Source organism: Plodia interpunctella, unplaced genomic scaffold (genome assembly GCF_027563975.2).
Source record: "Plodia interpunctella isolate USDA-ARS_2022_Savannah unplaced genomic scaffold, ilPloInte3.2 Pint_32, whole genome shotgun sequence".
NCBI classification, from domain to species: domain Eukaryota; kingdom Metazoa; phylum Arthropoda; class Insecta; order Lepidoptera; family Pyralidae; genus Plodia; species Plodia interpunctella.
In genome coordinates, this window is record NW_026525652.1 from 40,001 (window position 1) to 64,597 (window position 24,597).

At 52.8% G+C, this 24,597-nt stretch overlaps 1 protein-coding gene and 2 non-coding genes across 3 annotated transcripts; all 3 read left to right on the forward strand.

The window, feature by feature from the left end:
• The first annotated feature begins 284 nt into the window (after positions 1-284).
• Positions 285-2,192, forward strand: LOC128682712 (small subunit ribosomal RNA). Its single transcript, XR_008406180.1, has one exon. It is a non-coding gene; the product is annotated as a small subunit ribosomal RNA (ribosomal RNA).
• Positions 2,193-2,498: 306 nt separating this feature from the next.
• LOC128682722 (5.8S ribosomal RNA) lies at positions 2,499-2,655 on the forward strand. Its single transcript, XR_008406190.1, has one exon. It is a non-coding gene; the product is annotated as a 5.8S ribosomal RNA (ribosomal RNA).
• Positions 2,656-8,071: 5,416 nt separating this feature from the next.
• Positions 8,072-10,360, forward strand: LOC128682707 (uncharacterized). Its single transcript, XM_053767556.2, has one exon. The coding sequence runs from the start codon at positions 8,072-8,074 to the stop codon at positions 10,358-10,360; it is 2,289 nt and encodes a 762-aa protein (XP_053623531.2).
• The last annotated feature ends 14,237 nt before the right edge of the window (positions 10,361-24,597 follow it).

Here is a 24,597-nt window from a genome sequence, read left to right on the forward strand (position 1 = left end):
TCACTATATGTGAAAAACGTAACGATGTTTACAAAGCGTCGCGTCTATTAGCGAACTTTCGGTTGAGGTCTCTCTCGACCCGTGTTTATAAAATAAACACAAAAACTCCACAGTGCTCTCTCGCTTCGCTCTCTTTCCCTATAACGGAGGAGAATGAGTAGAGTAGGAAGATGGCACGCGCCGCTCTCGTCCGGTCTTCGGACGAGACGCGGCGTTTCACTGTGTCGTGTTCACACACAACACACACGCTGACTAGAGAGCGCGCTCGCGCGCTTTTTGTTAGCTCCCTGGTTGATCCTGCCAGTAGTTATATGCTTGTCTCAAAGATTAAGCCATGCATGTCTCAGTGCAAGCCGTATTAAGGCGATACCGCGAATGGCTCAATATATCAGTTTTGGTTCCTTAGATCTTACTCAGTTACTTGGATAACTGTGGTAATTCTAGAGCTAATACATGCAATCAGAACTCTGACCAGTGATGGGATGAGTGCTTTTATTAGATCAAAACCAATCGACGGTGGGTGCGGACTCGCGCTCGAAGTCGTTAATTTTGATGAATCTGGATAACTTTTGCCGATCGCATGGTCCAGTACCGGCGACGCATCTTTCAAATGTCTGCCTTATCAACTTTCGATGGTAGTTTCTGCGACTACCATGGTTGTCACGGGTAACGGGGAATCAGGGTTCGATTCCGGAGAGGGAGCCTGAGAAACGGCTACCACATCCAAGGAAGGCAGCAGGCGCGCAAATTACCCACTCCCGGCACGGGGAGGTAGTGACGAAAAATAACGATACGGGACTCTTACGAGGCCTCGTAATCGGAATGAGTACACTTTAAATATTTTAACGAGGAACAATTGGAGGGCAAGTCTGGTGCCAGCAGCCGCGGTAATTCCAGCTCCAATAGCGTATACTAAAATTGTTGCGGTTAAAAAGCTCGTAGTTGCATTTGTGCGCCGCGCTGTCGGTGCACCGCATCCGCGGTGATACTGACACGTTTGCGGAGCATATCGTCGGTGAATCGGTGGTAAAACACCGGTTCAATATCAAAATCCTATCGCGATGCTCTTCAGTGAGTGTCGAGGTGGGCCGACAATTTTACTTTGAACAAATTAGAGTGCTCAAAGCGGGCTCAAAATGCTGCTTGAATATTTCGTGCATGGAATAATAGAATATGATCTCGGTTCTATTTTGTTGGTTTTCAGAACTCCGAGGTAATGATTAATAGGGATAACTGGGGGCATTCGTATTGCGACGTTAGAGGTGAAATTCTTGGATCGTCGCAAGACGAACATCAGCGAAAGCATTTGCCAAAGGTGTTTTCATCAATCAAGAACGAAAGTTAGAGGTTCGAAGGCGATTAGATACCGCCCTAGTTCTAACCGTAAATATGTCATCTAGCGATCCGCCGACGTTACTACAATGGCTCGGCGGGCAGCTTCCGGGAAACCAAAGATTTTGGACTCCGGGGGGAGTATGGTTGCAAAGCTGAAACTTAAAGGAATTGACGGAAGGGCACCACCAGGAGTGGAGCCTGCGGCTTAATTTGACTCAACACGGGAAATCTCACCAGGCCCGGACACCGGAAGGATTGACAGATTAACAGCTCTTTCTTGATTCGGTGGGTGGTGGTGCATGGCCGTTCTTAGTTGGTGGAGCGATTTGTCTGGTTAATTCCGGTAACGAACGAGACTCTAGCCTGCTAAATAGGCGTCGCCATTTAGGTGTGCGCGGCTTCGGTCGCGCAACTCACTGGCGGCGTATTAAAATTCTTCTTAGAGGGACCGGCGGCTTCGAGCCGCACGAGATTGAGCAATAACAGGTCTGTGATGCCCTTAGATGTCCTGGGCCGCACGCGCGCTACACTGAAGGAATCAGCATGTTCTCCCTGGCCTAGAGGCCCGGGCAACCCGTTGAAACTCCTTCGTGCTGGGGATTGGGGTTTGCAATTATCCCCCATAAACGAGGAATTCCTAGTAAGCGCGAGTCATAAGCTCGCGTTGATTACGTCCCTGCCCTTTGTACACACCGCCCGTCGCTACTACCGATTGAATGATTTAGTGAGGTCTTCGGACCGACACGCGGTGGCTTCACGGCCGTCGGCGTTGCTGGGAAGTTGACCAAACTTGATCATTTAGAGGAAGTAAAAGTCGTAACAAGGTTTCCGTAGGGGAACCTGCGGAAGGATCATTAACGTGTATACGTACGCGCGCGCGCACGCGTGTCGCGTGTGTATGCGTAAAATAATCCATAGATATATATAGAGACGCACGCACAAACACCACTTTTATATTATAGTGGTGGGTGCGGTGCGGGGTGTGCCGTGAAGAGATATCAGAGAGACGACGGGTAAAAATCCGCAAGCCTCGTCGCGCTCTCACGGACACCGAAAATTGAATGCGCGGTTTAGAGCGGGCGCTTCGCGGCGCCCATTCTAAGATATTATTATTATTGTTATAATTTTTTTTTTTTTTTTTTACCACAACCAAAAGAAACCACTACCCTGGACGGTGGATCACTTGGCTCGCGGGTCGATGAAGAACGCAGTTAACTGCGCGTCATAGTGTGAACTGCAGGACACATTTGAACATCGACATTTCGAACGCACATTGCGGTCCCTGGAGACACATCCGGGACCACTCCTGTCTGAGGGCCGGCTGCATAAAAACAAAGGCCACACTGCGCGCTAACTTCGCGCACGTGACGGTTCCGACGTTGTTGTTGTTTCTGCTGCTGCTGCTGCTGCTCTCTCTCGCGCGTGTAGAGCGCGCGGGTGTTGGGTGGTTGGAGTAGTGAAACACACGTGTCAGGTCCGTTCAAAAATATTATATTTGCCGCGGGTTGGTTGGGTGGTGTGTGTGTGTGTGGGGTACTACACAACACTCCTTGCGGCGGCCGGCGCGCCGAAGCGACTCTTCGTTGGTGTGATTGATGCCAGAGGAGAGTGTGTTCGGTCGCGCCGCGCCGCGCAATATACCACCACCAACCACTAAGCGGAGGTAGGCGGACTCGACGTCCGAAGAGCGTATCGACGTCGCCTTCGAAGCGCGCCGCGTCGGCGTCACAGCCGGCGCGCTCGCTCGTTCGCGCCGCCGTAGCGCTGACGGATATCGAGTCTGCCTCTCATTTTATCGTTGGCCTCAGATCAGGGAGGATCACCCGCCGAATTTAAGCATATTAGTAAGCGGAGGAAAAGAAACTAACTAGGATTTCCTCAGTAGCGGCGAGCGAACAGGAATGAAGCCCAGCGCCGAATCCCGCGGTCGTTCACGGTCGCGGGACATGTGGTGTTCGGGAGGTTCCGCTTTCTCGCAGTCTACACTCCTGTCCAAGTTCGTCTTGAACGGGGCCGTTTTCCCGTAGAGGGTGCCAGGCCCGTAGCGACGGAGGTCGGCGGCGAGAGGGACTCTCCTCAGAGTCGGGTTGCTTGAGAGTGCAGCCCTAAGTGGGTGGTAAACTCCATCTAAGGCTAAATATTACCGCGAGACCGATAGCGAACAAGTACCGTGAGGGAAAGTTGAAAAGAACTTTGAAGAGAGAGTTCAAGAGTACGTGAAACCAAATGAATTTTTTAAAGAGAAATTATGGAGAAAACTGCACTGAAAACACTTGTTATATCGAAGGATACACGAGATGCACTAAAGAGAAAATTCACAGGGATGTAGGGGAACAAATAGGTATATGTCGAACACGTGCCTGAGGGGCTTAGGTAGACTTTTTGAAGATCGTGAAAATACGATTTCAAAAACGGGTGGTCCTATCGAGACGTGTGAGGCGTCAAAAGATGCGCCTCCGTTAGCCTGATAAGATGGTGCAACAAGCTAGCGAGGGTCCGATAGGAAAAACTTGGAAAAAACAGGAAAAAGTGTGATTTTAATAAAATTTGTATGAAAATTTACTATGTTACAGGTGAGAATGCAAGAAAACTGCAACGGAATGCAACGAAACTTCACAGGGAGCAGGGAGACAGGTAAGTGAGCAGAACTACAATGAAAGACGATCAAGGGATAGCGAGAAAAAATTTTAGAGAATTATTTGGGTGTTAGCGCCTAAGTATGGCGTTCACGGAAACTAAATGAATTTTTTAAAGAGAAATTATGGAGAAAACTGCACTGAAAACACTTGTTATATCGAAGGATACACGAGATGCACTAAAGAGAAAATTCACAGGGATGTAGGGGAACAAATAGGTATATGTCGAACACGTGCCTGAGGGGCTTAGGTAGACTTTTTGAAGATCGTGAAAATACGATTTCAAAAACGGGTGGTCCTATCGAGACGTGTGAGGCGTCAAAAGATGCGCCTCCGTTAGCCTGATAAGATGGTGCAACAAGCTAGCGAGGGTCCGATAGGAAAAACTTGGAAAAAACAGGAAAAAGTGTGATTTTAATAAAATTTGTATGAAAATTTACTATGTTACAGGTGAGAATGCAAGAAAACTGCAACGGAATGCAACGAAACTTCACAGGGAGCAGGGAGACAGGTAAGTGAGCAGAACTACAATGAAAGACGATCAAGGGATAGCGAGAAAAAATTTTAGAGAATTATTTGGGTGTTAGCGCCTAAGTATGGCGTTCACGGAAACTAAATGAATTTTTTAAAGAGAAATTATGGAGAAAACTGCACTGAAAACACTTGTTATATCGAAGGATACACGAGATGCACTAAAGAGAAAATTCACAGGGATGTAGGGGAACAAATAGGTATATGTCGAACACGTGCCTGAGGGGCTTAGGTAGACTTTTTGAAGATCGTGAAAATACGATTTCAAAAACGGGTGGTCCTATCGAGACGTGTGAGGCGTCAAAAGATGCGCCTCCGTTAGCCTGATAAGATGGTGCAACAAGCTAGCGAGGGTCCGATAGGAAAAACTTGGAAAAAACAGGAAAAAGTGTGATTTTAATAAAATTTGTATGAAAATTTACTATGTTACAGGTGAGAATGCAAGAAAACTGCAACGGAATGCAACGAAACTTCACAGGGAGCAGGGAGACAGGTAAGTGAGCAGAACTACAATGAAAGACGATCAAGGGATAGCGAGAAAAAATTTTAGAGAATTATTTGGGTGTTAGCGCCTAAGTATGGCGTTCACGGAAACTAAATGAATTTTTTAAAGAGAAATTATGGAGAAAACTGCACTGAAAACACTTGTTATATCGAAGGATACACGAGATGCACTAAAGAGAAAATTCACAGGGATGTAGGGGAACAAATAGGTATATGTCGAACACGTGCCTGAGGGGCTTAGGTAGACTTTTTGAAGATCGTGAAAATACGATTTCAAAAACGGGTGGTCCTATCGAGACGTGTGAGGCGTCAAAAGATGCGCCTCCGTTAGCCTGATAAGATGGTGCAACAAGCTAGCGAGGGTCCGATAGGAAAAACTTGGAAAAAACAGGAAAAAGTGTGATTTTAATAAAATTTGTATGAAAATTTACTATGTTACAGGTGAGAATGCAAGAAAACTGCAACGGAATGCAACGAAACTTCACAGGGAGCAGGGAGACAGGTAAGTGAGCAGAACTACAATGAAAGACGATCAAGGGATAGCGAGAAAAAATTTTAGAGAATTATTTGGGTGTTAGCGCCTAAGTATGGCGTTCACGGAAACTAAATGAATTTTTTAAAGAGAAATTATGGAGAAAACTGCACTGAAAACACTTGTTATATCGAAGGATACACGAGATGCACTAAAGAGAAAATTCACAGGGATGTAGGGGAACAAATAGGTATATGTCGAACACGTGCCTGAGGGGCTTAGGTAGACTTTTTGAAGATCGTGAAAATACGATTTCAAAAACGGGTGGTCCTATCGAGACGTGTGAGGCGTCAAAAGATGCGCCTCCGTTAGCCTGATAAGATGGTGCAACAAGCTAGCGAGGGTCCGATAGGAAAAACTTGGAAAAAACAGGAAAAAGTGTGATTTTAATAAAATTTGTATGAAAATTTACTATGTTACAGGTGAGAATGCAAGAAAACTGCAACGGAATGCAACGAAACTTCACAGGGAGCAGGGAGACAGGTAAGTGAGCAGAACTACAATGAAAGACGATCAAGGGATAGCGAGAAAAAATTTTAGAGAATTATTTGGGTGTTAGCGCCTAAGTATGGCGTTCACGGAAACTAAATGAATTTTTTAAAGAGAAATTATGGAGAAAACTGCACTGAAAACACTTGTTATATCGAAGGATACACGAGATGCACTAAAGAGAAAATTCACAGGGATGTAGGGGAACAAATAGGTATATGGTTAGGTTAGGTTAGGTTAGGTTAGGTTAGGTTAGGTTAGGTTAGGTTAGGTTAGGTTAGGTTAGGTTAGGTTAGGTTAGGTTAGGTTAGGTTAGGTTAGGTTAGGTTAGGTTAGGTTAGGTTAGGTTAGGTTAGGTTAGGTTAGGTTAGGTTAGGTTAGGTTAGGTTAGGTTAGGTTAGGTTAGGTTAGGTTAGGTTAGGTTAGGTTAGGTTAGGTTAGGTTAGGTTAGGTTAGGTTAGGTTAGGTTAGGTTAGGTTAGGTTAGGTTAGGTTAGGTTAGGTTAGGTTAGGTTAGGTTAGGTTAGGTTAGGTTAGGTTAGGTTAGGTTAGGTTAGGTTAGGTTAGGTTAGGTTAGGTTAGGTTAGGTTAGGTTAGGTTAGGTTAGGTTAGGTTAGGTTAGGTTAGGTTAGGTTAGGTTAGGTTAGGTTAGGTTAGGTTAGGTTAGGTTGGGGTGCTACTGTCAGGAAACCTCCACGTTGGCTCGATGATTTGAAGGTTTGCTTCTGTCACTTGATCTTTGATTCGGTGATAGCGGCGGCTGACAAGTTATTGGGCTGGTGCACCCTGGGCAACGGTTAATAACTCCCCGTTTAGGGGTCTTGTTAGCCGTTGGCAAATGTCCTGGCAACTGGTGGTGGGTTACCCATGTCGGGTAACCCAGGTTGGAGAGCCAATTGGCTCAGTGGCTGTGAGAGAAGGGGGCTAAGCCCTCTACTCTTACAGCCGTGGTAGGGGTCGCGGGGGAAGAGGAGGGGTTGGTATTACGGTGCGCCGCTCTCCCTATCCTCCGCGACCAGGCGCGGCCATGGCGCAAACATGGTGGTCGGTGGGGCCGCAGAGGAGGAGGACTGCCGGTATTACGGTGCGCCGCTGTCCCTATCCTCTGCGGCCGAATGAGGCGCGGCCATGGCGCAGGCATGGTGGTCGGTGGGGCCGCAGAGGAGGAGGACTGCCGGTATTACGGTGCGCCGCTGTCCCTATCCTCTGCGGCCGAATAAGACGGAGAGCCGCTGCCTCCGGTCTGCTTACGGACTGGATGGCGTGCGGCTCGCCTTGGTGGTTGGGGGCGCGCCTGCGGGCGCCCCCCCTGAATCGGTGGGACAGAGGTCCCACCCGGCGGCAGGGGTCCTCCAGATGTCGGAGGGCCCCTGAGAGTGGAGAGTCCGGTCTCTGGTGAAAGAGACCGGCCAGTCGCTGAGGCGCCTTGTGCTAGTTAGATCCGAGGCGCCTCTTTGTAAAGCGGCCGATGGCATCCGCAGGGGTTTAGTGGGTAGTCTGGGCCGATTAGCTGCCCAGGAGTCCCACACTCAGTGCGTCTCAGTGCGTAAATGCATTCCCCTGCGAAAACAAAAAAAAAAAAAAAAAAAAAGGTTAGGTTAGGTTAGGTTAGGTTAGGTTAGGTTAGGTTAGGTTAGGTTAGGTTAGGTTAGGTTAGGTTAGGTTAGGTTAGGTTAGGTTAGGTTAGGTTAGGTTAGGTTAGGTTAGGTTAGGTTAGGTTAGGTTAGGTTAGGTTAGGTTAGGTTAGGTTAGGTTAGGTTAGGTTAGGTTAGGTTAGGTTAGGTTAGGTTAGGTTAGGTTAGGTTAGGTTAGGTTAGGTTAGGTTAGGTTAGGTTAGGTTAGGTTAGGTTAGGTTAGGTTAGGTTAGGTTAGGTTAGGTTAGGTTAGGTTAGGTTAGGTTAGGTTAGGTTAGGTTGGGGGACACCCCACAGTGCTAGCGTCCTCGTCGCGTCCCCTGGGCAACGTCGCGTCCTGACCACCGTAACGGAGTGGCAGGCCGACGGCTAATTGGCACTGTGCAAGAAGGAGCAATCGTTGCGCTTAAAATGAACGGAACTCAATTGCGGGACGCCTCCGGGCGTTTCCTGAAAAAGGGCCCTTCTCAGGGCCACCCTAACGGCCCTTCTCAGGGCCACCCAAACGGCCCTTCTCAGGGCCAATCAAACGGCCCTTCTCAGGGCCAACTAAAGGGAAGGAGTGGAAAGCGTGGGGGGAAGAGTTTGGTGGGGGGAGAGAAAAGTTCGGGCGGGAAGGACGGAAGTGATAAGGAGCGGTCCAGGTCCGAACATGAAGGAAGTCGCGGTGGATCGGAAGGGGAAGGAACGGTCCAAGGAAGGCTGTGGAATCCGCTGGGAAGTGTGGGCTCCATCACCTCGCTGTCCGAATCGGTGCTGGGTACCAAGCGCCTCTACTCAGAGGTAGCGAGTGGGTCCGGATCCGGTTCGGACACGGAGGTTGAGTGGACACGGCCGGAAACATTGTCGAAGGCAAAAAGGGGGAAGGCTCGAGGTGCCTCGAATACGACGGGAGCCCGGGCTGAAACGCGAAGGAGCCGGGAGGAGGATGTGGAGGCCTCGTTCTCAGCCACTCTGGGGACTCGGGCCTTCCGGAGGGGAGAACACCCGAGTGGGGACGAAGGGTCGGATGTGGCGCCCATTGAGGTACGGGACTTCAGTGCCTTGGGTGCTGAGGGACTTATGGCCACCGCGGTGGAGAGGCTGGGAATTATAACCAGCCTCGTCAGAAAGACCACCTCCCTCAAAGGGGGCTACAGTGCAAAAATTTTGCGGGCCTCTACGGACATCAGGGATATAATGGACACCCTGGTGTCGCGTAGTGAGTCGGATGAGGTCCGACGTCTCAGAGCCGATAACGGTCGTCTCCAAAGAGAGGTGGCCAACATGAGGGCAGAGGTCGCTGCGCTCCGCAGTGGGTTTGAGGAGGCCCGCCGAGAGGCCAATCAGGCTGCGCGAGCTGCGGAACAGCGGTCAGGTGCACCTGCGGAGAAAGAGCTGATGGAGAGGCTGGAGGCTTCCATAGCGAAAATGATAGATGGCCGCCTAGCAGAGCTGAAGTTTTGCCTCCCTCGGATGACCACCCGCCCCCCACTGGCGGGTGATAGTTCGGAGGTGGCGAGGGCTACTAGAGCGGCCATTGCGGAGGCCTCCGGCTTAAGTCCGGCGCTGCCGACTGATCGGGCGGAAGTGGAAGGCTGTAGTGGGGAAGTTATCGAGGAGGTGATGGAGCGGGGGCCGACGACCTCTGCAGCTCCGGACGGATTCCCGAAGCTTCCTGGAGTTGAGGATGGGCCGACGACCTCGGCAATTCTGGTCGACGGACCCCCGGAGCTCCCCTGGGTTGAGGTTGGGAGGAGGAGCAAAGGGAAGGGAAAGGGCAAAAAGTCCAAGCCCAAGCCCGAGGCGGTACCCAAGGGGGCCCCCTCAACCGTGCCCAAGCCTACGGTGGCGCCCAAGGGGGCGCCTACGTCTGTGCCCAAGGAGTCCCCCAAGGCGGCGCCAGTGAGGGCGGCGAAGAAACTGTCGACCCCTAGCTCCTCGGCTGTAATTCTTAAGTTACAGCCGGAGGCAGTGCAAAATGGGGCCACATACGGTTCCGCCCTCCTCAAGGCCGAGCAAGAGGTGAACCTGGAGGAGTTGGGCATTGGCTCGCTTCGGATTCGCCCGAGTGCGACTGGAGCGAGATTAATTGAGGTCCCCGGCTCCTCTAGCTCAGGCAAGGCGGACGCACTTGCCTCGGCCTTGAAGGTGGCCTTGGCTGGCGTCGCGGATGTCTCCAGACCTGTCAAAACTGCGGACTTCCGCATGACGGGTCTGAACGATGCGGCTACTGTGCAGCGAATAAAAGCTGCGGTTGCACAAGCTGGGAGCTGCACAGAGGATCACGTCTGGGTAGGCGAAATCCGCTCGGACTGGCGGGGCTCTGGCTCTGCCCTGATGCGCTGCCCGGTAACGGCAGCCAAAAAGCTGGTCGAGGCGGGTAGCCTCAGGGTGGGTTGGGGCCGCGTGCAGCTCCGACACTTGGAGGCGCGCCCCATGCACTGTTACAAGTGCATGGGGAAGGGGCACACTGCAGCGCTGTGTCCCTCGCAGACGGACCGTAGTCGGCTCTGCTACAGATGTGGGGAGGCGGGGCATTTGTCCTCTTCCTGCACCGCGGAGCCCCGCTGCGCAGTTTGCCGCGACGCTGGCAAGCCGGCGGACCATGTGATGGGGGGTAGGTCATGCAATCCCCCGTCAACCAGAGGGAAGGGATCGTCCCCTCCTCCGCGAGAGGATAGACAAGAGGCGGCGTCGGATGGCCAAATGGAGGAGTGATGGGGGTCGCCTTCCTCCAGGCCAACCTCAACCACTGTGCCAGGGCGCAGGATCTCTTCCTGCAATCCATGGCGGAGTGGGATGTGGATGTCGCGGTGGTCTCGGAGCCGTACGCGATTCCCGCCCTGTCCCACTGGACAGGTGATCTGGATGGCTCCGTGGCCATCGTGGCTAGGTCTGGTGCCGCCCCTCCCCTCGTGACTAAGAGGAGAGGAAATGGTTTTGTCGTGGCGGTTCGGGGAGAGTACGCCATAATTGGTGTCTACTTCTCTCCGAATCGGGATCTGCCGGACCTGGAGCAGTTTATGGACGCTCTGGGGCCGGAGGTAAGGCGGCTGGCGCCTCTAAAGGTCATTGTGGCTGGCGACTTCAACGCCAAATCAACGGCGTGGGGGAACCCAGCCACGGAACCTAAGGGGCGAAAGGTTGAAGAGTGGGCGCTGGCTGCGGGGCTGACTCTGCTAAATAGGGGGTCGGCCTACACATGCGTGCGGCGGACGGGCGGCTCGATGGTGGACTTGACGTTCGCTACCCCTGCCGCCGCACGCACAGTGATGGATTGGAGGGTCGAAGTGGGAGTGGAGACACTCTCGGATCACTGGTATATTCGGTTCGAGGTGTCTGCCACTCCCCAAAGTCAGGCGGTGTCATCGCCCCGGGTGCGCAGCCGGTTCCCGCGTTGGGCCCTCACACGACTCGACCGGGAGCTGGCGGAAGAGGCGGCCATCGTCGGCCGATGGAGTCTTCCGCCTTTAGCTAGAGTGGGGGTGGACGAAGCGGCTAGCCGTCTCGGCGCCACTTTCACAGCGGTGTGCCGAGCGGCCATGCCTAGCGTAGGACGAGCGCCCCCTAGGCGGGCGATCTATTGGTGGTCGGCGGAGATTGCCGCCCTCCGCACTGCCTGCAATGCGGCCCGAAGGGCCTATAGTCGAAACAGGCGACGCAACACCCGGGACGAGGAGAGGGATGGTCGGCTGTATGCAGTATATGTCGACAAACGGAAGGAGCTGCAGCTGGCCATCAGTCGGGCCAAGGAGGAAGCCTTCGAGGAGCTGGTGGAGGGCATAGAAAGAGATCCGTGGGGCCGGCCGTACAAATGGGCGCGTGACAAATTGCGTCCACAGGCAGCCCCATTAACGGAGACCCTCCAACCGGCCCTGCTGGAAGATATTGTCGGGGACCTGTTCCCCGGCAGTCCGCGGGGGTTTTCTCCTCCAAGGATGGCCCGACAGCCGCCTGACGAAGTGGAGGAAGGTGAGGTGGAGGCTAATCCGCCTTCCGTCACCGATGCCGAAATGGGGGTGGTGCTCGACCGCCTCCGAACAAGGAAGAGGGCACCGGGTCCAGACGGGGTGCACGGGAGAGTGCTTGCGCTAATTCTCGTGCATCTCGAGGAGGAGTTTCGGGGACTGCTCGACCGCTGTCTGCGGGAGGGGCAGTTCCCGTTACCATGGAAAGAGGGCCGACTCTGCCTTATTCCGAAGGGGAGCCGGCCCCTGGACTCGGCTTCGGCAGTGCGACCTCTAGTCTTGCTGAGCGAGGCTGGGAAGGCCCTGGAGAGTGTTGTGGCTTCTCGCCTCGTTCAGCATGTGGAGGACGGCCCGGGACCGCGTCTATCTGACATGCAGTATGGATTCCGGGCCAAGAGGTCCACCATCGATGCCCTCAGACGTCTACGGTCGGTGACGGAGGAGGCGGATCGAGAAGGCGATGTGACCCTGGCGACGTCTTTAGACGTCGCCAACGCCTTCAACAGCATCCCGCACAGTGTAATACGGGAGGCACTCCGGTACTTTGGGGTGCCCTCGTATCTGCGGCGGCTGTTGGGGGTGTACCTGGAGGATCGTGTTGTCCTGTACGAGGACGGGGGGGGTCGTATGGTTCGGCGGAGCGTCGGATGCGGTGTGCCACAGGGGTCGATTCTCGGCCCTATCCTGTGGGACATCGCCTACGACTGGGTCTTGCGGTGCCGGCTTCCCCCCGGGACGGGTGTCATCTGCTACGCGGATGACACTCTCTTCACGTCTCGGGGTGCGAATTTCGGCGAGGCGGCGCGGTTGGCTGAAATGGGCCTTGCCCTTTTGGTCGGCCGCATAGAGAGGCTAGGGCTTCGGGTCCGTCTGGATAAGACCGAAGTCCTCCTCTTCCGCGGGGCCCGAACGCGAGGTCCTCCCCCAGGGGCGCGCCTCCAGGTGGGTCATGAGGAGTTGAGGGTGAGTACTCAGATGAAATATCTGGGTCTCATCCTTGACGGAAGATGGTCCTTCGGCCCCCACTTTCGCGAGCTGGGGCCGAGGATAGTCAGGGCGGCTGCGTCACTGGGCCGACTCCTTCCAAATCTGGGTGGACCCAGTGACGCCGTGAGGAGGCTGTACTCTGGCGTGTGTCGGAGTATGGCGATGTACGGGGCCCCCATTTGGGTGGACGCCCTTGACGCGACGAATAAACGCCTTCTGCGGCAGGCGCAGAAGGTGATCGCGGTAAGGGCGATACGGGGGTACCGTACCGTGGCGTACGCTGCGGCCACAGCCCTCGCGGGCGACCCGCCGTGGGAGTTGGTGGCGGAGGTGCTCGCCGAGGTTTACCACTTTGTGGCGAACAGGAGGGAAATCGGCGAGCACCCCTCGCCTGAGATGGTCCGGCGGGTCCGCTTGCGAGGGCAAGCGGAACTCATGCGGAGGTGGGAGGCAGACCTGGCGCGGGCAACGTACGGTGTACGCACAGTGGAGGCCCTGCGCCAGGTCCTGGAGAGATGGATGTTGAGGCGGCGCAAGCCTCTCACCTTCCGCATGACGCAGGTGCTCACCGGGCATGGCTGCTTCGGTGAGTACTTGCACCGCGTGGCCCAGCGGGAGACCGAGCCGGTCTGCCACGATTGTGGCGAGGCTCGGGACACTGCTCAACATGTTCTAGAGCAGTGTCCCAGGTGGAGTCGGCAGCGCCACGATCTGGTGGCAGTGCTCGGTGGAGTGGATCTGTCGCTCCCGAGTGTCGTCAATGCGATGCTCGGGAGTGACGGAGCCTGGGCGGCAGTGGCCTCCTTCTGTGAGACTGTTATGTCACAGAGGGAGGCCGAGGAAAGGAACCGCGAGGACCACCCCCTCGCGGAGCCGATCCGCAGAAGGCGGACGGGGGTGCGACGCAGGCGCTACCTTGCGCGCCTGCAGGCGCCCCCCTAAATCGGTGGGACTAGTCCCACCCGACGGCAGGGGTCCACCAGGTGTCGGTGGGCCCCTGAGAATGGTGAGTCCGGTCTCTGGCGAAAGAGACCGGCCAGTCGCTGAGGCGTCTTGTGTTAGATAGATCCGAGGCGCCTCCCTGTAAAGCGGCCGATGGCACCCGCAGGGGTTTAGTGGGTAGTCTGGGCTGGATAGCGGCCCAGGAGTCCCACACTCAGTGCGTAAATGCATTCCCCTGCGAAAACAAAAAAAAAAAAAAAAAAAAAAAGGTTAGGTTAGGTTAGGTTAGGTTAGGTTAGGTTAGGTTAGGTTAGGTTAGGTTAGGTTAGGTTAGGTTAGGTTAGGTTAGGTTAGGTTAGGTTAGGTTAGGTTAGGTTAGGTTAGGTTAGGTTAGGTTAGGTTAGGTTAGGTTAGGTTAGGTTAGGTTAGGTTAGGTTAGGTTAGGTTAGGTTAGGTTAGGTTAGGTTAGGTTAGGTTAGGTTAGGTTAGGTTAGGTTAGGTTAGGTTAGGTTAGGTTAGGTTAGGTTAGGTTAGGTTAGGTTAGGTTAGGTTAGGTTAGGTTAGGTTAGGTTAGGTTAGGTTAGGTTAGGTTAGGTTAGGTTAGGTTAGGTTAGGTTAGGTTAGGTTAGGTTAGGTTAGGTTAGGTTAGGTTAGGTTAGGTTAGGTTAGGTTAGGTTAGGTTAGGTTAGGTTAGGTTAGGTTAGGTTAGGTTAGGTTAGGTTAGGTTAGGTTAGGTTAGGTTAGGTTAGGTTAGGTTAGGTTAGGTTAGGTTAGGTTAGGTTAGGTTAGGTTAGGTTAGGTTAGGTTAGGTTAGGTTAGGTTAGGTTAGGTTAGGTTAGGTTAGGTTAGGTTAGGTTAGGTTAGGTTAGGTTAGGTTAGGTTAGGTTAGGTTAGGTTAGGTTAGGTTAGGTTAGGTTAGGTTAGGTTAGGTTAGGTTAGGTTAGGTTAGGTTAGGTTAGGTTAGGTTAGGTTAGGTTAGGTTAGGTTAGGTTAGGTTAGGTTAGGTTAGGTTAGGTTAGGTTAGGTTAGGTTAGGTTAGGTTAGGTTAGGTTAGGTTAGGTTAGGTTAGGTTAGGTTAGGTTAGGTTAGGTTAGGTTGGGGTGCTACTGTCAGGAAACCTCCACGTTGGCTCGATGATTTGAAGGTTTGCTTCTGTCACTTGATCTTTGATTCGGTGATAGCGGCGGCTGACAAGTTATTGGGCTGGTGCACCCTGGGCGACGGTTAATAACTCCCCGTTTAGGGGTCTTGTTAGCCGTTGGCAAATGTCCTGGCAACTGGTGGTGGGTTACCCATGTCGGGTAACCCAGGTTGGAGAGCCAATTGGCTCAGTGGCTGTGAGAGAAGGGGGCTAAGCCCTCTACTCTTACAGCCGTGGTAGGGGTCGCGGGGGAAGAGGAGGGGTTGGTATTACGGTGCGCCGCTCTCCCTATCCTCCGCGACCAGGCGCGGCCATGGCGCAAACATGGTGGTCGGTGGGGCCGCAGAGGAGGAGGACTGCCGGTATTACGGTGCGCCGCTGTCCCTATCCTCTGCGGCCGAATGAGGCGCGGCCATGGCGCAGGCATGGTGGTCGGTGGGGCCGCAGAGGAGGAGGACTGCCGGTATTACGGTGCGCCGCTGTCCCTATCCTCTGCGGCCGAATAAGACGGAGAGCCGCTGCCTCCGGTCTGCTTCCGGACTGGATGGCATGCGGCTCGCCTTGGTGGTTGGGGGCGCGCCTGCGGGCGCCCCCCCGAATCGGTGGGACAGAGGTCCCACCCGGCGGCAGGGGTCCTCCAGATGTCGGAGGGCCCCTGAGAGTGGAGAGTCCGGTCTCTGGTAAAAGAGACCGGCCAGTCGCTGAGGCGCCTTGTGCTAGTTAGATCCGAGGCGCCTCTTTGTAAAGCGGCCGATGGCATCCGCAGGGGTTTAGTGGGTAGTCTGGGCCGTGCCCAGGAGTCCCACACTCAGTGCGTAAATGCATTCCCCTGCGAAAACAAAAAAAAAAAAAAAAGGTTAGGTTAGGTTAGGTTAGGTTAGGTTAGGTTAGGTTAGGTTAGGTTAGGTTAGGTTAGGTTAGGTTAGGTTAGGTTAGGTTAGGTTAGGTTAGGTTAGGTTAGGTTAGGTTAGGTTAGGTTAGGTTAGGTTAGGTTAGGTTAGGTTAGGTTAGGTTAGGTTAGGTTAGGTTAGGTTAGGTTAGGTTAGGTTAGGTTAGGTTAGGTTAGGTTAGGTTAGGTTAGGTTAGGTTAGGTTAGGTTAGGTTAGGTTAGGTTAGGTTAGGTTGGGCACCGATCTGGTCGGACAGGCTCTCCACAGCCAATAAGGCCCGGCTGCGTAGGCCACAAAAAGTGGTGGCCAATCGCATCGCCCGGGCCTATGTGACGGTGGCTTGGGCAGCGGCTTGCGCTCTTGCCGGAACCCCGCCATGGGAACTGGAGGCCCAGGTACAAACAGAGGTGTACCGGGAGCGGGCCAGGTGCAGGTCACTTGGAATCAGGCTCGCTCCCAGGGAAATGAGGGCGGTCAGGCAGCTGGCCGTGGATAGACTGCGCGAGCGATGGAAAGTTGAGCTTGAAAACTCCCCATATGGTGTAAGAACCATTGGGGCGCTCCTGCCATCGCTCGCAGATTGGGTTGGAAGAGGCCACGGCCAGCTGACCTATAGGTTGACGCAGGTAATGACCGGACACGGGTGCTTCGGTCATTACCTGCACAGGATTGGAAGGGAGGAGAGCGCGGTCTGCCATGAGTGTGGGGAGCCGGATGATACGGCACAACACACTCTGGCAGACTGCGAAAGGTGGGCAGAGGAGAGAGTGGTCCTCGTGGTTGAGATGGGAGGAGACGACCTTGCGCTGCACAGCGTCGTAGAAAAGATGCTGTGCAGCGAAAGGTGCTGGGATGCGGTGGCTTCCTTCTGCGAGGCTGTCATATCGCAGAAGGAGGCCGCTGAGAGGGTGCGTGAGGCGCAAGCCAACGCCCCTCTAAACAGGAGAGGCAGACGTGGCAGGCGGCGGGCACGATTCGCCCGTCGTCTGCTGCGGTGAGGACGCCTGGCGAGGCAGAACCGGGGGGCGTCGTGGTGAAATGTCCGCGATCCCATGGCGCCCCCATCAACGGTCGGTTGGAAAACGCCGCAGGAGGTTTTAGTGGGTAGTCTGGGCCGACAGCGGCCTGGGAGCCCCACACTCCGGGGGAGATGTTCTTCCCCTGGGTCGCCCGTAAATGGGTTTCCTCCTGCGAGAACAAAAAAAAAAAAAAAAAAAAAAAAAAAAAAAAAAAAAAAAAAAAAAAAAAAGGTTAGGTTAGGTTAGGTTAGGTTAGGTTAGGTTAGGTTAGGTTAGGTTAGGTTAGGTTAGGTTAGGTTAGGTTAGGTTAGGTTAGGTTAGGTTAGGTTAGGTTAGGTTAGGTTAGGTTAGGTTAGGTTAGGTTAGGTTAGGTTAGGTTAGGTTAGGTTAGGTTAGGTTAGGTTAGGTTAGGTTAGGTTAGGTTAGGTTAGGTTAGGTTAGGTTAGGTTAGGTTAGGTTAGGTTAGGTTAGGTTAGGTTAGGTTAGGTTAGGTTTTTTTTTTTTTTTTTTGAAGAGCTAGTATTGAATATATTGGGCAGATTAAAAGCAAATATTGGTATCATTTATATTTGGGATAACATTGGGGTCCCTGCTGTTTTTTGCTAGTTGATACAAAGTTTGCAGGGAGTCCCACCACAGGGTATGTGGTATAATAAATATATATGGTACAGTTATTGTCTATAGAGAAAGTTTTTTTTTTTTTTTTTTTGGGATAGAAGGTAGAAGTGGGTAGAAGTGGGAAAGGAGAAGAGTTTTTTCATGTGCTGTTTATGGCCTTTAGGTTTTCAATGATTTTGTTGATGTGCGTGTTCAGGGTCTTCATTGTCTCATCTTTTTGTGTAGATAGCAGGAGATTAAATTCCTCAATTCGGTGGCTCTGGCACGCCACGACATAGTCGTGGCGCGTTTTTGAGAAAATTGGGCACTTCATCAGTATGTGCGGCACATCTTGCGTCGTGGAGTCGTCGCAGGGGCACTTGTCATCATCCGTGATCTTAAAGCGATGGAGGTACTCCTTATGGTATCCGTGACCAGTTAATATTTGCGTAAGGGCAAATGAGATTTTGCATGTGCTAAGGAAGGAGAAGATGTTTGTTAATGAAGGGAAGAAGGCTTTGGTGGTGGCACCCTGCGCGGCCGACTCGTACTCCGCCTGCCAAGCCTGGAGCGTTGCCGCTTTTAGGAGTCGCTTGGCGTGGGATAGTGGGAAGAAATTGACCTCGGACGCTGTCTTTTTAGAGGCCGCCTCTTTGGCCGTCGCGTCCGCGATCTCGTTTCCCACTATCCCGACGTGAGCCTTCGTCCACACAAAGTCCACCACCTGGTTCCTGGACCGCAGCAAGAACAGATCTCTGTGAATACGATTCACGAGATAGTCTGTGTTGCTGCGGTCCTGGATAGCCTTTATAGCGGATAGTGAGTCTGAAAAGATCTTGGCCGAGGAGTGGTCTCGAAGACGAAGCCACTCCAAGGCTTGGGCTATTGCGTACAGTTCCGCCATGAAGACAGTAGCGGTTCTGCACAATTTGAATTTCCTGGTCACGGATCCCCCCGGCAGTCCCTCCATTATGATGACAAACGCCGCCCCCGTGTCCCCATTGTCGTGTTTGCTCCCGTCCGTGAAGACATTGGGTGCCTCCGGGTTCATGAGGTAGTCGGTTTCCTCCTGCGTGGTCGCCGTACTGTAGTCTATAGTGACTCGCTCGGCTGGATGCAGGAGGTCCCTAACTCGGACACGCCGGTACAGCCCAATGTCCTCAGGGAGGGAGTCCAACATACCGGTCTTCTTGATGTGGTGTGTCTCACGCACCTCGTCAATCACCAAGTGTAGCGGCGGAAGTCGTGCCAGTGCGTCGGCTGCGACGGCAGATATTGTGTGGAATCCGCGTATTGCCATGATTGCGAATTTCCTTTGGAATGACCGGAGCGCTCGGCGGACCAGGTGGTATTTCGTTGCGGACCCCCATATCCCTGCCGCATAGGTAATAATGGGGGTCACAACCTGTCTGTAGATGCAGTCAATATTTTCTGGATGAACACCCCATGTGGGCCGAACGAATCGTATGAGATTTTTGTACACTTTGGTCGCTTTGTGTATAATGTATTTGGTGTGGTTTATGAATGTGAGTCTCTTGTCTATTATAACTCCTAAGAGTTTGATGGTGTCGGAGATTGGTATCTGAGTGTTGTCGATGCGGATGATGGCGGTCTGTGTGTGTTTGGTGAATGAGATGAGTTTAGTTTTGTCGGGCCCAAAGTGTAGCTTGACTCGTTCGCCCCAGGCATGAATGTCTTGTAGACTTTGCTCAGAGATCTTTTCCACCTCCTCACGTGTTCGACCCTCGACGATCAGCAACACATCATCCGCGAATGCTTGGATGTGTGCGCCGTCAGGTAGGGGCAACGTGAGGAGTTCGTCCAGAATTATGTTCCAGAACACCGGTCCGCAGGCCGACCCTTGGATGCACCCCTTGGTCATCTCTTTGGACGCCGTGCTGTCGGCGTACTCCAGGGTTACGGTCCTGTTCGAAACATAATTCCGGACGATGCGGTGGATATTCTTAGGGCATTTGATATGCCGAAGCCGCCGAAAAAGTGCCGGCCACCAGGCATTGTCGAATGCTGCCTTGATATCCAGTGAGATTGCTACGACTTGCTTTTTGTTGTTCTTGGCATTGTTTATGGTCTCTAGGGCTAACTCAAGAGCGTCTGTAGTGGATGTTTGTTCCCTAAATCCGAATTGTCTGTTGGAGAGTTGTTCTTCGCATTCCGCTTTGTAAGTAATCCGTTTGATCAGCAGCTTTTCTAGGACCTTGCCGAACACGGGGATGAGTCCTATAGGCCGATAGGAGCCGAGTTCCTCCATATCGGTCTTGCCAGGTTTCGGGAGGATCCTGACCACCGCCTTCTTCCAGGTTTTCGGGAAATATCCCAGTTCCAGGCACCTATTGTACAAATTAGTGAAAAATTCAGGATATTCATCAAATGCTTCCTTACAGATGTCTGAGGTCAGGTGGTCTCCTCCCGGAGCCTTCTTGTGACCGATATGGGCCAGGCACTCCCGGACCTCCGCGGCCGTGAACGGAAGGTCATCCTCCGAGTCTGGCAAGTCGTCCATACTGCTTCGTATTTCCCTTTGGCAGTTGAGAGTGTCAGGAGTGTCATCGGGATAAAAGTGGTTGAGCAGCGCATGGGCGGTGTTGGGGCTATTGTCTGTGTATGAGTTGTTGAATTTTAACGTCTGTGGTGGTCTTCTGAGAGGCGATTCTTTAATAATGCGGTTGGTGACCGCCCATACGTCCTCCTTATCCTGTGCGTCGCAAAATTGCCGGAAATGTTCCGTGGACGCTTTTGAGATGGCAAGGGCATAGTTCTTTTTCGCCTCCTGGTAGTTGTTAATCGCATCGCCGAGCGGTCTGTTGGCTCTCTTTAAATAGTGGAGTCTGTGATGTAGGCGGATGCATTCCTTTTTCATGTTTTCGAGGTCGTCTGACCACCATGGGTTGTGGGATTTAGGGGTTCGGTTTCGGTGGAAAACCCTGCTGCAGACCCGTTGGATGTTGGTGGTAAGCTGGTCCACCACGCGGTCCAGCCCTTCCCCAGAGAGAGTAGCGACATTTGTTTGACCCACCAGCGGGGCCATGACTGGCACCAGTTCCTCGCGGAATTGCTTCCAGTCAGCCCTGTAGGTGGAATATTTGAACGTCGAAGAGCTTTTTAGTTTACTCAATCTGTGGGGCGGTGTCATCACGTAGGTGATGCCGTTGTGATCTGAGGAGGGACAAACCGCGCGGTCGACCTGCCAGTTGTTAATGCTGTCAGCAAGGTTGTGTGAGGCGTATGTTACATCGACAATGGAGGAGCAGTGGTTCCCATGTCTTATCGCTTCGAAGGTGGGTTCATCGCCTACATTACAGACTGCCATGTTGTTAGAGGCCATAATGTTAGCCACCTCATCTCCCCTGTCGTTCGCATCGCGCTGTCCCCACTCTTGATGGCTTCCATTTACATCACCGCCGACAAGCCGTAAGGAGGAGTTGGTCGTCCGCAGGAAGTGGTTGAGTTTGGATAGCGTGGATTCAGTATCCGTGTCAGGCTCAACATAAATTGAAGCGACATCCAAAAATCTGGACCCAAGGTTGATGCGGGTGACGGCTAGGTTCGCGGTAGATAGTTGCGTGACGCCAATGGCAGCCACGGTAGGTTTAGTAAGGATGCAAGCCTTGACTCGGGAGCCATTAGAAAATTGGTAGACATTTATTCCCGGTGGGGGCCTAACTTCCAAGCCGCTACCCACATAGGGTTCAGAGATCAAGGCGATATCGAAATTCTTTTCGCGAAAGTGAACAAGAAATTCCTGTTGGGATGTATAGCACCGGTTGAGGTTGCACTGTACAATTTTTACTGTTTTAGTACCCATAGTCGGTTGATTCGTTTAGGGATTTTTGGGCTTTCAGAATCTTGGGGCAAACTTTAGTGTCTAGAGCAGAATGATTGGTGCCTGTGCTGTTGGTTTGTTTGCAATTGTAGCAACACATTTTAGTTGGGTCGGTTCTATGGGAGCAGGTGGAGATGTGATGCGCGGCGGAGCCACAGTGGGCACACGGGTAGAACTCCGCTTCACATTTATTGCCAGTGTGCCCGAATTGAAGGCATTTCCGGCACTGCACAAAACGGCTGAAGTCCGCCACGTGTACCCTCTGATGCTCCACGTTGACGCGGCCCTCCTCCACCAAGGTTCGCCGAACTGCCGGTGCCACTTCTAGAACTGCGTTATAAAATTTATCGTTTCTGTTCCTCAGAAGGAAGCAGAGACGGAGATCGTCGACGGCCACCTGATTTTGGCTGCTGATTATGTCTAGCAACTCCTCTTTCGGCGTTTCCTTGCTGACCCCCTTCAGAATGATGAGGGGCTTTCGGAGCCTTGACTCCTCTGCCACAAGTCCCGGTATCCTGTTCACCCTTGCCACAATTTCGTCTCTTTGCGCGGCGTTATCGAAATTCACCTTTACCGTGTTATTGCGCAGGGTGCGCACTTGCGATGGCGCGAAAGTGCTATTACGGAAGGTGATCTTCTTGCGCCACTCGTCGTAGACCACCGGCTGATGTTCGCCGGTCGCCTTAGCTTTGATGATCATTGCCGGTTGGACGGGAGATCGCGGCGCGGGGCGTTTGGGTGGGGGGGTGGTTGCAGCCACCGATGCGAAGGATTTTGTAAGAGGTACCGGAGTAGGCGCTGGAGGGGGAAGGGGAGGGGCCTGCGCTTTGAGTTCCTCTCGGATGGTTTCCCGGATCGTTTGGAGGACGGCGTCAGATACCGGTTTGGTGAGTTCGGGCGGCTCATCGTATTTGGCCATCTCTACGGCGCCCATGATGTTCTGCGCGAGGTCTTTGATACGCTTCTTGTTAGCGCTAGTCACGCTTTTCCCCTCCGAGATTTTGGCCATAATTTCCTTAGCGGAGTCAACAATGAGCGTGAACGCAGTTTGAAGGGCGGACGGGGGGGCCGGGGCGGGTTCTGGGGTTGGTGCGATTGCCGGCGTTGGTGCAGTCGCAGGGCTTGGAGAGCGACGAATCAGCGTGGGTGGGGAGTACACCAGTGCGGGGGTGGCCATCGAGGAAGGAGAGAGCGATTCCCAGCTGGCCGGGATCTCGTCCTCTCCGCCCTCGCGTGGGGGGTTAGGTGAGTTTTGTCTGCTAGATGGGGTGCTGGGAAGCGATATCCACCCCCTAGACGGTGACGGAGGAGGAGTAGACACCTGCCGATCAGTCGGGGATCTGCTATCTATTCGCGGCAGAGGGGGTAGGGGCGATCGCCTTTGAGCCCTCCCCCTGGGCGGGGGTGACCGAGGGGAGATATGCGGGGAGTGAGAGCGTGAATGCCCTGCTCTAGAGGTGGTGGGTAGCGGCGGGGGACTCTGCTGTGTTATAATGTCCGTAGGAGTCTCGGAGATGCGGGTGAGGTTCCTGCGGTTCCTGTCTGGGGGGCGAGTATTGGCCGCCTTACGCGGTGGTGAATGGGCTAGGACCATGTTGGCCTAGATCGGAAAAGTGTTTAGAAGAAAGTATGAAAAAATTTAGTATGTCGTCAATGAAAGCGAAAACAGAGGAAGCGAGTGAGAGCAGCTGAAGGGAGATTTACTGGAAGTGGTATTTTTCCGAAGTAGAGGACGGGTAGAAGGTTAGGTTAGGTTAGGTTAGGTTAGGTTAGGTTAGGTTAGGTTAGGTTAGGTTAGGTTAGGTTAGGTTAGGTTAGGTTAGGTTAGGTTAGGTTAGGTTAGGTTAGGTTAGGTTAGGTTAGGTTAGGTTAGGTTAGGTTAGGTTAGGTTAGGTTAGGTTAGGTTAGGTTAGGTTAGGTTAGGTTAGGTTAGGTTAGGTTAGGTTAGGTTAGGTTAGGTTAGGTTAGGTTAGGTTAGGTTAGGTTAGGTTAGGTTAGGTTAGGTTAGGTTAGGTTAGGTTAGGTTAGGTTAGGTTAGGTTAGGTTAGGTTAGGTTAGGTTAGGTTTTTTTTTTTTTTTTTTTTTTTTTTGGAATATTAGGAATAGTGGCTTGATTTGGGCACAATTTTACATAAATTACTAAGTTTAGATGCACGTTTTTCTTTGCTATTTGATACAAAGTTGCGTGCATCTATCTGTGTTATGTTAGGAGGGGAGGAGGTTTTTGGGAGAAATGACAGATTTTAGAGATTTATGTCCCATTGATGGTTTTGAGATTGTAGACGATATTGTCTACCAATTTCAAGAATGTCGTTGTCGTTTCTTCTTTTGTTGAGGTCTGGATCAGGTCAAATTCGTCGATTTTATTGCGTAGACACGCCGTGACGTAGTCATGGCGTGTCTTGTCGAATATAGGGCACTCTCTTAGAAGGTGTGGTATATCTTGGGCTGTAGTGCCATCGCAAGGGCATTTGTCGTCATCAGTGATTTTAAATTTGGAGAGGTTTGTGGAATCCGTGGCCAGTTAGAATCTGAGTGAGAGAGAAGGAAATTTTAAAGACGCTTAGAGCGGAAGGGATGTGACAGATGAGCGGGAAGAAGGCTTTGGTGGTGGCTCCCTGTGTGGTCGACTGGTACTCCGCCTGCCAAGCCTGTAGCGTTTTCGCTTTCAGGAGTCGCTTGGCGTGGGACAGTGGGAAGAAATTGACCTCGGACGCGGTCTTTTTGGAGGCCGCCGCTTTGGCTGCCGCGTCCGCGATCTCGTTTCCCACTATCCCGACGTGAGCCTTCGTCCACACGAAGCCCACCATCTGGTTCCTGGACCGCAGCAAGAACAGGTCCTTGTGAATGCGATTCACAAGGTGGTCTGTGTTGCTGCGGTCCTGGATAGCCTTTAGAGCGGAGAGAGAATCTGTAAAGATTTTTGCCGAGGAGTGGTTCCGAGCGCGAAGCCACTCCAAGGCTTGGGCTATAGCGTAGAGTTCGGCCATGAATACTGTAGAGGTTCGGCACAGTTTGAATTTTCTGGTCACGGATCCCCCCGGCAGTCCCTCCATGATGACGACAAATGCCGACCCCGTATCTCCGTTTTCGTGTTTGCTCCCATCCGTGAAGACATTGGGTGCCTCCGGGTTCATCAGGTAGTCGGTTTCCTCCTGCGTGGTCGCCGTATCGTAGTCTATCGTGACCCGCTTGGCTGGGTGCAGGAGGTCCCTGATCCGGACGCGTCTGTACAGACCAATGTCCTCAGGGAGGGAGCCCAACGTGCCAGATTGTTTGATAAGGTGCGTCTCGCGCGCCTCCTCCACCACAAGGTGTAGCGGCGGGAACCGCGCTAGCGCATCCGCGGCGACGGCAGAGATCGTGTGAAATCCTCGGATCGCCCTAATGGCAAACGCTCTTTGGAACGAACGGAGGGCTCTGCGAACCGAACAGAACCCTGTAGCTGTTCCCCAGATTCCCGCCGCATAAGTTATTATGGGTGTTATCACCTGCCTGTATATACATTCTACATTTTCCGGATGTATTCCCCAAGTGGGTCTAACAAATTTGCACAGATTTTTGAAAATT